Here is a 12,764-nt window from a genome sequence, read left to right as displayed (position 1 = left end):
TTACTGCTTGCCAGCTCCAATTATAATTCTTGAGAAACAACTCATGTAACTAACTGTAACTTGGCAAGTTTGCTTTTATAAGCCTCCCCTATTTTGTAATCCAGCGGAAAACAATTCAAGTGCTTCTTGAATCTGTGTCTCCTGGGCTGCAGTCCAGACAAACCCCCAATAAACATCTTTTTATTTCAATCAGGTCTTTGTTTCTGAAATTTTGACTAACAGGAGGTTGGTGTAAGGATCCAGGTGAGGCACAATGCTGGCTTAGATCACCTTCCAAACCTGCAAGTACAAGGGATCTGGAGACAAGTGGTTGGAGTCAAGAACTGTCTAGGAGGTGAAATCAACAGACCTGCTTAAGGGTGATGGAGGGGAGGAGGAGGTCAAGGATGACTCCTAGCTTTCTGGCTTGAGCCCCTGAATGGATGGAGGTATAGAAAATATGGTTTCCTATTGTCACCGTATCAAATCACCACAAATTTAGTGGCTTAAAACAACATAGAAGGCTTCCCTGGTGGCGCAGTGGTTGGGAGTCTGCCTGCCCATGCAGGGGACACGGGTTCGAGCCCTGGTCCAGGAAGATCCCACGCGCCGTGGAGCAACAAAACCCATGTGCCACAACTACTGAGCCTGTGCTCTAGGGCTCGCGAGCCACAACTACTGAGCCCGAGCCACAACTACTGAAGCCCATGCACCTAGAGCCCGTGCTGTGCAACAAGAGAAGCCACCGCAATGGGAAGCCCGCGCACCACAACGAAGAGTAGCCCCCGCTCGCCGCAACTAGAGAAAGACCGTGCGCAGCAATGAAGACCCAATGCAGCCAAAAATTTAAAAAATAAAAAATTTTAAAAAGCTTTAAAACAAAAAACAACATAGATTTGGGGACTTCCCTGGTGGTCCAGTGGGTAAGACTCTGTGCTCCCAAAGCAGGGGACCAAGGTTCGATCCCCGGTCCAGGAACTAGATCCCACGCGCCTGCCGCAACTAAGACCCGGCGCAGCCAAAATAAATAAATAAATAAATAAAATTTTAACAACCCGATGTAGATTTATTATCTTACAGTCCTGGAGGTCAGAAGTACTAAAATCAGCGTATCAAGAGGACTTCATTCCTCCTGGAGCTCTAGGGGAGAATCCATCCCCTTGCCTTTTCCAGCTTCAGGGGGCTGCCTGCTTTCCTTGGCTCGTGGCCACTTCCTCCACCTTCAAAGAACCACAGCATCTTCAGATCTCTCTCTCTCTCTCTGCTGAGGTTGTCACATTGCCCTCTCTCTTCGGTCAAATCTCCCTTTGCCTCCCTCTTATAAGGATACTTGTGATTATATTTTGAGCCCATCTGGATAATCAGGATAATCCCCACCTCAAGATCCTTAATTTAATCACAGCTTCAAAAGTCCCTTTTGCCATGGAAGGTAACTCTCACAGGTTCCAGGGCTCAAGACCTGGAGATCACTGGAGGGCATTATTCAGCCTACCATACCCCCCTGAACCAAGGAGCTCAGTCGAGGGCACAAGCCATGCTGGGGGGGTGAGTGCCCTGTCCTTGTCAGAAGGCCTCAGGGCATCTGAACTGGCCCCAGATCTCTGCTTTGCTCTTGCTCTGGCTAAGTCCTTCCCCTGTTCTAGCCCGAGGGAAGAATGAGGGCTGGCTGAGCCAATTCACTTCCTGCTTCATGAGGTGGTGGAGCTCAGTGGTGAAAAGTGTGGCCTCTAGAGCCAGCCTGCCTGGATTCATGTCTGAGCTTTGCCACCTCTGAGCTGTGTGACTTTGGAAAAATTGCTTAATTTCCCTGGGCATTTCCTTATTAGTATTATGGACTGACTTGTGTCTTCTCAAAATTCATGTATTGAAACCCTAATCCCCAGTACCTCAGAACGTGACCGTATTTGGAGATAGAGCTTTTAAAGAGGTGATTAGGTTAAATGAGGCCATTAGGGTGGGTCCTAATCCAATCCAGCTGATGTCCACTAAGAAGAGGAAATTTGGACACAGAACAAGGAGAAACACCAGGCACACGCAGAGGAGAGACCATGTGAGGTCACCTCGAGAAGGTGGCTGTCTGCAAGCCAGGAAGAGAGGCCTCAGAGGAAACCAAACCTGCTGACACCTTGATCTTGGACTTCCAGCCTCTGGAATTGTGAGAAAACAAATTTCTCATGCTTAAGCAACCCAGTTGGTAGAATTTTGTTATGGCAGCCCTAGAAAACTAATAACATCTATTAAGTCAGGATAAGACCATTATCCATCTCCTAGGGTTGTTATAAATGTGTCAGGTCCTGAGCTTACAGAATGGGCTGTCATTTATTGTGTTCAACGTGCTAGATGTTGGGAAAGCAGCAGTGAATAAGGAAGACTGTTTGGATCGTCTATTGCTACACGACATAGCACCCTGAAACTTAGTGGCTTAATACAACAGCACTCACTTCTGAGCTGTCCTGGGTTTACTGGGCTCAGCTGGGTGGTTCTGCTCCATGTGGTGACAGCTGGGGCTGCAGTCATCTGGATGCTTAACTAGACTTTATTTATTTATTTAATTAAATTAATTAATTAATTAATTTTATTTTTGGCTGTGTTGGGTCTTTGTTGCTGAGCGTGTGTTTTCTCTAGTTGCGGCGAGCGGGGGCTACTCTTCGTTGTGGTGCCCGGGCTTCTCACTGCGGTGGCTTCTCTTGTCGTGGAGCACGGGCTCTAGGCGCACAGGCTTCAGTAGTTGTGGCACGCGGGCTCAGTAGTTGTGGCTCACAGGCTCTAGAACGCAGGCTCAGTAGTTGTGGTGCACGGGCTTAGTTGCTCTGCGGCATGTGGGATCTTCCCGGACCAGGGCTCGAACCCGTGTCCCCTGCATTGGCAGGCGGATTCTTAGCCACTGTGCCATCAAGGAAGTCCCTTAACTAGCCTTTAAATGCCCCAAATGGCTCACTCACATGGCTCTTGGCTGGAAGTTCAGCTGGGGCCCACCTCAGTCTCCTCCTTGGGGCTCCTCCAGGTGGCACCTGGGTTTCAGGTTTCCAAGTGTATGGAAAGCAGATGAGATAGATAGTTTAAGGCCAGCCTAGGAAATTACAGTCATCTTCATCTCGTGCTAGTGGTCAAATCACGGCCAAGGCCAGATTCTAATGGGAAGGCCTCCACAGGGGCTGAGTCCCGGGGAAGGGTTCATTGACGGCTTTCTGTGGAAAGTGGCTGCCACACCAATAAAGATCGTTGCCTCACATCACATTCTAGCTCAGGGCTGTTTGATTGAAAGTTGGGCTGGGAGTTCCCTGGTGGTCTAGCGGTTAGGATTTGGTGCTTTCGCTGCTAAAACAAAACAAAAAAACAGTCGGGCTGCCAGGGGTGCTCCTGGCATCCCGCGGAAGCAGGCAGGTTCCGGGCGCCTTTCTCAAGCGCCCCACAACTTAGTATTTTCCTCTCCCACTCCTCATTCTAGAAGGTGCCTTTTTAGGTGAAGGAAATGAGCGCTTACTTCATGAGGCAGTCTTTAAACTTTTTCTGGGGAAATTATTGTGGGAAAATTGCAAAAGTTGTACTGAGATACCCATAGAACCCTTTACCCAGCTTCCCCTAATATTAGCATCTCACATAACTAGAGTCCAATTATCAAAAGCAGGAAATTAACATTGGTACAAAACCAGTAACTCAATGACAGACCTGATTTGAATTTTAGCAGTTTTCCCGTTAATGTCCTTTTTTCTGTTCCAGAAACCAATCCAGGATCCAACATTGCATTTAGTGGTTCTTCCTCCTGAGTGTCCCCCGACCACTCCTGATCTTTCCATGGCCTTGGCACTTTTTTTTTTTTTTTTGATGTGGACCATTTTTAAAGTCTTGATTGAATTTGTTACAATATTGCTTCTGCTTTATGTTTTGGTTTTTTTGGCCGTGAGGCATGCGGGATCTTAGCTCCCCAACCAGGGATTGAACCCACACCCCCTGCATTGGAAGGCAAAGTCTTAACCACTGGACCACCAGGGAAGTCCCAACCTTGGCACTTTTAAAGGATATCGATCAGTTATTTTGTGGAACATCCCTCAGTCTGGGTTTGTCTGAGGTTCCTTCATGATTATATTGACAATGTGCATTTTTGTCAAGAATAACCCAAGAGTGATGTTTTGCTCTTTGGTGTGTTATATTGAGGGTGCATGATGTAGCTATGTCTTATTATAGGTGATATTAATCTTTTTTTTAAAGTTATTATTATTATTTTTTATGGCTATGTTGGGTCTTCATTTCTGTGCGAGGGCTTTCTCTAGTTGTGGCAAGTGGGGGCCACTCTTCATCGCGGTGCGCGGGCCTCTCACTGTCGCGGCCTCTCTTGTTGCGGAGCGCAGGCTCCAGACGCGCAGGCTCAGTAGTTGTGGTTCACAGGCCTAGTTGCTCCGCGGCATGTGGGATCTTCCCAGACCAGGGCTCGAACCCGTGTCCCCTGCATTGGCAGGCAGATTTTTAACCACTGAGCCACCAGGGAAGCCTGGTGGTATTAATCTTGATTACTTGGTTAAGGTGGTGTCTGCTGGGTTTCTTCAGTTTGAGATTACTATTTTTCCATTGTAATGGACAAATGTCTTGGGGGAGATACTTTGAGACTATGCAAATATCCTCTTTCTCCTCAAACTTTTGCCCACTAATTTTAGCATCCATCAGTAGATCTTGCCTGCAACAATTTTGATCAGGCAGTCTTTTAAATCTCTTTTTTTTTTTTTTTGTGGCATAAATTATGTGTGTGTTGGGGAGGTTGGGGACTCTGACACTACTGTAGCGGAGGAGGGACTTCCTTCTACCCTCTTAGGTTCAGTGGCCGGGTCTGTGAACTAAACTGACAACAGGCAGATTAACAAGAGAAAAGTCATACAGATTTATTAATTTTCCATTTTATGTGCACAGGGGTATCATACAAAAAAAGAAGTGAGTACCCCCCCCCAAAACAGTGAAATCTGAGAGTTTACATACCATCTTAATAGGGGAAAGGGAGGGGAAGAGACGTCACATATGGGAGAGAAAGTGATTTTTACAGAAGATAAATGGGCCCTTAGGAGAACAGATGGGAGAAACGAGAGTTTGTGTCAATGTTTGTCTAGATTTGGTGCCAACTTCTAGTCTCCTCTCCTGGGATAAGAGTCAATCTTCCCTGGTTGATGAAATTCCCAGAGAGGCAATTTATGACAACTCCATTTTTTTTGAAGAGGATCTAATTTTAGACAGGTATAGGAAGTTCAGAGAAAGCCTCTGCAATTGTTGATTCTCAAATGTCTTCACCTCAAAACAGTCCTTATGCAAATATGGCATATTTTGATCTCCTAAATTTCCCCCATATGAAGCTTTGTCTGAAGAGTCACATATTAAATTTGAGTGGTTGGATGTGGAGAGAAGATTCAGGTTAGCAGTTGAGTGGCAAGAGATCTGCAAAGTGAGATACAAACATAGATTAGAATGAGAATAAACAAACAGCAGAGAAGAAATCTAGGAATGCTTCCCCACATCCCAGTAAACCAGCCTCCCAATCTGGGGAATAGGTCAGTCCGATAAAATGGCTGAGACTCATTTAATTGATGGAGAGTGTTTATCTTCTTTCTTTCTTTCTTTTTTATTTTTTGGCCACGCAGTGCAACATGCGGGATCTTAGTTTCCCGACCAGAGATCAAACCCGCACCCCCTGCAGTGGAAGCGCGGAGTCTTAACCACTGGACCGCCAAGTAAGTCCCCTATCTTTTCTCTCTTTTTTAAAAAAAATTTTATTATTATTATTATTATTATAATTGGCTGCGTCAGGTCTTTAGTTGTGGCACGTGGAATCTTCATTGCTGCATGTGGGATCTTTTGCGGCACGCAGGCTTCTCTCTAGTTGTGGCGTGCGGGTTTTCTCTCTCTAGTTGTGGCGCGCAGGATCTGTAGTTTGCGGCACGTGGGGCTCTCTAGTTGAGGTGTGCCGGCTCAGTAGTTGTGGCGCGCGGGCTTAGATGCCCCGCAGCATGTGGGATCTTAGTTCCCCCACCAGGGATCAAACCCCTGCCCCTGCAATGGAAACGCGGAGTCTTAACCATTGGGCCGCCAGGGAAGTCCCTTATCTTCTCTTTTAAAAGGTATAAACTAGACACTGTTTGTCCTGTCAGATTCACATAAAGGCAGCATTTTCTGCCAATGATTTCACAAGCTCCTCCTTGCTTGCAGTCAGTGTACCCAGGGTGGGACAATTTGGAGATACAACAGAGGCTAAACTATTACCTTCTGATTGGAGCACTTGCAATGTCTGCATATGCTATGGAACTCCTGTTCTAGGACCACGGAAGATTTAGGATCGCCTTTTCCAACTCGTAAGTCCCCAAAGTTGGAAATAAGACTCTCACCACTGAAACTATCCCGGCCATACACAGGTGGATTTTCTATGTCTTGTCGTCTTTATGAACGAAGGAGCACACATCTGTAATTTGCTGGCATTTAAGGTGGACAGCCTGGTGACGGAGGGAACCCGGTATCCGAGTCACACTGTCCTGACCATTTAGTTAGGAAGATACCTTATCACCACAGGAGAGAAAAAGGTCGGTGTGGTTCACCAACAGGGTCAGAGTAAAACCTACAGTTCCCTAGAATCGGGGAGGTTCACAACCTTTGTCCTTTGGTCATATCACCACCTGGACACCTCCATTCTCCACGTGCTTCTGTCCACTTGCAAGAGTGTTACCAGACCAGGTTCATCTGCCCAACACACAGCAAGCCAAACGCGGAGGTGCCAAGGTTTGCAGCACAGAAGGGGTTATTCTCCTCCCAAGGCAGCCAAGCAAGCAGATGGGGAGAGCAGATCTCAAATCCGCCTCCCCAAAGGCGAGGGGCTCGGGATATTTATGGGCCAAAGAAGCAGGGTGGTCTTAGGCGGGGGAAAGGTGATGGGAGGGAGGGAGAAGGTGAGGTAATCGGTGTTCTGCGCAGGCGTATCTAAGTTACGTTCTTCTTCATGGGATGCAAGAGCAAATTGGGGGGAGTTTGGGGCTGTGATGTCAGAAGGTCACCCATCCAACAAGCAAGCCTGTTCTGTGCAGACTCCCATCAGCCGTGTTGGTTGCATCCGGCTTCAGCCAGTTTTGTTGTATTACAAGCAGAGGGGTTTATAACAAGCTATTCCCTTAGCTACTGTTCTGTTAGACAAGCTCTAGACTTTCTGTTAGTCACCAGTTTCTGTTATGGGTCTTTAAACCCTATGCTTCATGGTTTTAAGAGCAGGACAGGTTGCAAAATATCCGATCTGGGAGGCCAGCGGTCCAGCTTTGGCAGCTGTAAGGCTTGGCTTTGTCACCTGACCAAGTTAGTCCAGATTTGGGGTTTCCCCATAGATAACTGGTGGTGTCAGGCAGCCTGATTGTGGGAACAGCTGGGCTCCTCCGGGTCGTTCATGGGTGGCCTGTGAACCAGCGGAAACTTTTGGTGATCTCACAGTTTTTGTCACTAGAGTTAGTGCTAGAAACACGTACGCCCTCTGTGAGTGGTTTGAGGACATTGCCTCTAGAATCAAACCACAGGGTTTGGTTGCCATATTACCCTGATAGGACACCTCTGGTCCAGCATCATGCCTGTTTACACAGCAAAGGGGACAAGTTCCTTTCCAATGATTTAAAAAATTTTTTTAATTTATTTTTGGTTGCATTGGGTTTTCATTGCTGCACGCGGGCTTTTCTCTAGTTGCAGCGAGCGGGGGCTATTCTTTATCGTGGTGAGTGGGCTTCTCATTGCGGTGGCTTCCCTTGTTGCAGAGCATGGGCTCTAGGCACGTGGGCTTCAGTAGTTGTGGCACACAGACTCAGCAGTTGCGGCTCGCGGGCTCTAGAGTGCAGGCTCAGTAGTTGCGGCACACGGGCTTAGTTGCTCCACGGCATTTGGGATCTTCCCAGACCAGGGATCGAACCCGCGTCCCCTGCATTGGCAGGTGAATTCTCAACCACTGCACCACCAGGGAAGTCCCTTTTCCAATGTTTTTACCCGAGCAAGAGATAGACCTTGAGCTGCCATAGAGGGATTTCCGAGCCCAATGAACTCACCAGAGAGGGAGATGGAGGTGGGTTTTTTTGGGGTCATGGATACCATATCCTTTCGTTCATCCATCTTCCATAGTTAGTTCATCAGGTGCTCATATTGGCAGAATGAAAACTGGGTCAGGTTCCTTTTCTCGACTAGATTTTTTTTTTTTTTTTTTTTGGCCACACTGCACGGCATGCGGAATCTTAGTTCCCTGACCAGGATCCAACCCATGCCCCCTGCAGTGGAAGCACAAAGTCTTAACCACTGGACCACCAGGAAAGTCCCTCTTGACTAGATTATGACATAACCAGCAATCAGATTGATTCATTAACATGGCCATGATTTGGAAGATGGGTGCACGGGGCTGCTAGTTTGTCTTTGACCTATGGAAAAAACAGTCGGAGTGGATAGCAGTAAGATACAGTTTGAAAGAGCCCATGATGCATGAACAGAGACAGAATAGGACCGATCGAGGCAAGCCACTTCCCATCAGCCTTTCAATAAATGGGAGAAAAGGAGAAACTTTCATTTAAAAAAGTCAAAGGAGGGCTTCCCTGTTGGCGCAGCGATTGAGAATCCGCCTGCCAATGCAGGGGACATGGGTTCAGCCCTGGTCTAGGAAGATCCCACGTGCTGCGGAGCAACTGGGCCCGTGAGCCACAACTACTGAGCCTGCGCATCTGGAGCCTGTGCTCCGCAACAAGAGAGGCCGCGATAGTGAGAGGCCCACGCACCGCGATGAAGAGTGGCCCCGGATTGACACAACTAGAGAAAGCCCTCGCACAGAAACGAAGACCCAACACAGCCAAAAAATAAAAAATAAAATAAATAAATAAAAAAGTCAAAGGAGTTTTGTTTTGTTTTCCTGCTGTCCTGGGAGGGGGGGTTCAAAGGAAGAGGAAAGAAAAACCAAAACAGTGAAGATGAAGCTCTTGATCTGTGATCTTGGCAAGTAGCTGTCTCCTTCTTGGCATCGTCAGCTGCAGGAGCCGGGGAATTGGCTCCGGAAATTTTTCGCTGGAGGTCATCATCTGTAGGGATGGGCTTGTGAGTGTCCTGCGAGCGCTGACCTGGGTCTAGTTTGGCATGTTTCCTGTGAATCCAGCAGGATCTCTCTTTTATTGTGATGGCAGTGCAGATCCTCGCGAGATCCTTCCCAGCGAGGTGATAGTAGTGCTTTCTTCTAAAACCTTGACATACACTGGATCTCCTGGTCAGAAGGAGGACAGGGCATGTTGATCGGTGGCGGCCTGTCAACAACATGCTCCAAGTACACAGGTAGACCTCTTTTATTGCACTTTGCTCTACTGCACTTCACAGATGCTGCATTTTTACAAACCGAAGGTTTGTGGCAACCCTGCGTGGAGCAAGTCTGTTGGCGCCATTTTTCCAACAGCATTTGCTTGCTTCGTGTCTCTGGGTCAGTAATTCTTGCAATATTTCAAACTTTTTCATTAATGCTCTATTTGCTATGATGATCTGTGCTCAGTGATCCTTGATGTCACTGTTGTAATTGTTTTTGGGGTGCCAGGAGCCGCACCCGTATATAAGATGGCGAACTTAATTGATAAATACTGTGTGTGTTCTGACTGCTCCACCGACCGGCCCTTCCTCTGTCTCTCTCCCTCTCCTCGGGCCTCCCTGTTCCCTGAGACACAACAATATCGAAATTAGGCCAATTAATAACCCTACAGGAACCTCGAAGTGTTCAAACGAAAGGAAGAGTCACGTGTCTCTCACTTAAAATCAGAAGCTAGAGGGGACTTCCCTGGCGGTCCAGTGGTTAGAACTCTGCGCTTCCACTGCAGCGGGCAGGGGTTCAATCCCTGGTTGGGGAACTAAGATCCCGCAAGCCATGTGGTGAGGCCAAAAAAAAACTAGAAAGGATTAAGCTTAATGAAGGCATGTTGAAGCCAAGAGAGGCCGAAAGCTTGGCTTCTCTTGCCGAACAGTTTAGCCAAGTTGTGATTGCAAAGGAAAAGTTCTTGAAGGAAATGAAAAGTCCTACTCCAGTGAACACGTGAATGATAAGAAAGCCAAACAGCCTTATTGCTGATACGGAGAAAGTGTGAGTGGTCTGGAGAGAAGTTCAAACCAGCCACAACATTCCCTTCAGCCAAAGCCTCCTCCAGAGCAAGGCTCTGACTCTCTTGAATTCTGTGAAGGCTGAGAGACGTGAGGAAGCTGCAGAAGAAAAGTTTGAAGCGAGCAGAGGTTGGTTCCTGAGGTTTAAGGAAAGAAGCCGCCTCCGTAACATAAAAGTGCAAAGTGAAGCAAGCAGCAAGTGCTGATGGAGAAGATGCAGCAAGTTACCCAGAAGATCTAGCTAAGTAATTAATAAAGGAGGCTACACTTTGAATTGAAAGAAATTTTCAATGTACATACAGTTCCTAAAGCTATAGCTGCCATAGATAGTGATTCCTCTGATAGATCTGGGCAAAGTACATTTTTTAATATATATTTTTATTTATTTTTGGCTGCGTTGGGTCTTTGTCGCTGCACGCAGGCTTTCTCTAGTTGTGGCGAGCAGGGGCTACTCTTCGTTGTGGTGCACGGGCTTCTCATTGTGGTGGCTTCTCTTGTTGCGGAGCACGGGCTCTAGGCACGCGAGCTTCAGTAGTTGCAGCACACGGGCTCAGTAGTTGAGGCACGCGGGCCCTAGAGCGCAGGCTCAGTAGTTGTGGTGCATGGGCTTAGTTGCTCCGCGGCATGTGGGATCTTCTCGGACCAGGAATTGAACCCATGTCCCCTGCATTGGCAGGCAGATTCTTAACCACTGTGCCACCAGGGAAGTCCCAGCAAAGTAAATTTTGAAACCTTCTGGAAAGGACTCACCATTCTAGATGCCATTAAGAAGATTTGTGATTCATGGGAAGAGGTCAAAATACCAACATTAATAAGAGTTTGGATGAAGCTGATTCTAACCCTCATGGATGACTTTGAGGAGTTCAAGACTTTGGTGGAGGAAGTAACCACAGATGGGGTGGAAATAGCAAGAGAACTAGAATTAGAAGTGGAGTCTGAAGATGTGATTGAATTGCTGCAATCTCATGGAAAAACTTTAATGAATGAGGAGTTGTTTCTTTCTTTTCTTCTTTGTTTTTTTTTTGGCTGCGTTAGGTCTTTGTTCTGTGTGCAGGCTTTCTCTAGTTGCGGTGAGCGGGGGCTACTCTTCGTTGTGGTGCACGGACTTCCCATTGTGGTGGCTTCTCTTTTTGCACAGCACAGGCTCTAGGCGCGGGCTTCAGTAGTTGTGGCTCGTGGGCTCAGTAGTTGTGGCTCGCGGGATCAGTAGTTGTGGCTCACGGGCTCTAGAACGCAGGCTTAGTAGTTGTGGCACATGGGCTTAGTTGCTCCGCGGCATGTGAGATCTTCCTGGACCAGCGTTCGAACCCGTGTCCCCTGCATTGGCAGGCAGATTCTTAACCACTGCACCACCAGGGAAGTCCAGGAGTCGTTTCTAATGGGTGAGCAAAGAAAGTGGTTTTTTGAGTTGGCATCTATTCCTGGTGAAGATTGTTGAAACGACAACAAAGGATTTAGAATATGACATAAACGTAGTTGATAAAGCAGCAGTAGGATTTGAGAGGATTGACTCCAATTTTGAAAGTTCTTCTGCAGGTAAATGCTCTCAAACAACACTGCAGGCTATAGAGAAATTGTGAAAGAAAAAGTCAATCGATGCGACAAACTTCATTGTTGTCTTATTTTAAGAAATTGCCACAGCTCCCCAACCCTTCAGCGCCCACCCCCCGATCAGTCAGCAGCCACCAGCAGTGAGGCAGGACCCTCCAGCAGCAACAAGAGTATGACTTGTTGAAGGCTCAGATGATCGTTAGTATGTTTTTAGCAAGAAAGTATTTTTAAATTCAGGTAGGCACATTATTTTTTTAGACATCATGCTATTGCACACTTAATAGACTATAGTGTGAACATAACTTTTATATGCACTGGGAAACCAAAACATTCTTGTGACTCGCTTTATTGCAATATTCACTTTATCACGGTGATCTGGAACCGAACTGGAAATATCTCCGAGGTCTGCCTGTACCAGTTAGTTCTTGTACATAGCGAGTCATAGCGTCAAATTGCTTACTCAGGTCCCCATAATGTTCACTCCATGGAGGAATGGACGTTTTAGAAATGCCAGTAGAAAAACAAACAAAGAAACAAACAAGAGAAATGCCAGTAGGCCTAGGGTGCCCCAAAACTATTTCAAAAGGAGTTAACCATGTCTCCTATTGTATTTGGTGTATTTTGTATTTTTATAAGGGCCAGGGGTAATGCTTCTAGTTAATTTCTTGCCAGGTTTTTTTCCTGAAGTCCTTTTCAGGTCAAGATTTTTATGTTCCACTTGCCCTGATGATTGAGGATGTTACAAGGTATGACATTTTAAGGAGCATCCCAGAGTCTGTGCAAAGCAAGCAGCTTGTTTCTGCTGTAAATTTATTTATGTATTTATGTATTTATTTCCGCCGTTCCTTGGTCTGATTCCAGCCACAGAGGAATACCAAACTGAGGGATAATCTCAGTTATTCACTTCTTTTCCACCGTCATAGCGTCAGCACTTCTAGTTGGATAACCTCCAGCCCCTCCAGTAAACATGCAATCAGCAAACAGCGGAAATAGCCTGAAGCCGGAGGTCAATGTATGGAACCCGTGTGGGACAGTGCAAGGGTCAGTGTGGACCTTGGAGGATTTCCTGAGATAAGCTGTTCTCCAGAGACCTGCTGAGAGTCCCAAACAGCACATCAGGAAAT

General features: G+C 46.9%; 1 protein-coding gene across 1 annotated transcript in view; it reads right to left on the bottom strand.

Annotated features, from left to right (window-relative positions):
* Nucleotides 1-2,514: 2,514 nt before the first annotated feature.
* Nucleotides 2,515-12,764, bottom strand: part of EXOC3L2 (exocyst complex component 3 like 2) — an 84,339-nt gene continuing 74,089 nt past the window's right edge. Inside the window, exon 14 of the mRNA XM_082438634.1 lies at nucleotides 2,515-5,397. Coding sequence (XP_082294760.1) covers nucleotides 5,370-5,397 — 28 coding nt within the window. The 3' untranslated portion in view covers nucleotides 2,515-5,369. The remainder of the gene's footprint in view (nucleotides 5,398-12,764) is intronic.

This window comes from Balaenoptera physalus (assembly GCF_965194825.1).
Source record: "Balaenoptera physalus genome assembly, chromosome: 19".
Classification (NCBI taxonomy): Eukaryota; Metazoa; Chordata; class Mammalia; order Artiodactyla; family Balaenopteridae; genus Balaenoptera; species Balaenoptera physalus.
The sequence above is the reverse complement of the archived record's forward strand: the minus strand, read 5'-3'. Positions and strand labels throughout refer to the sequence as shown.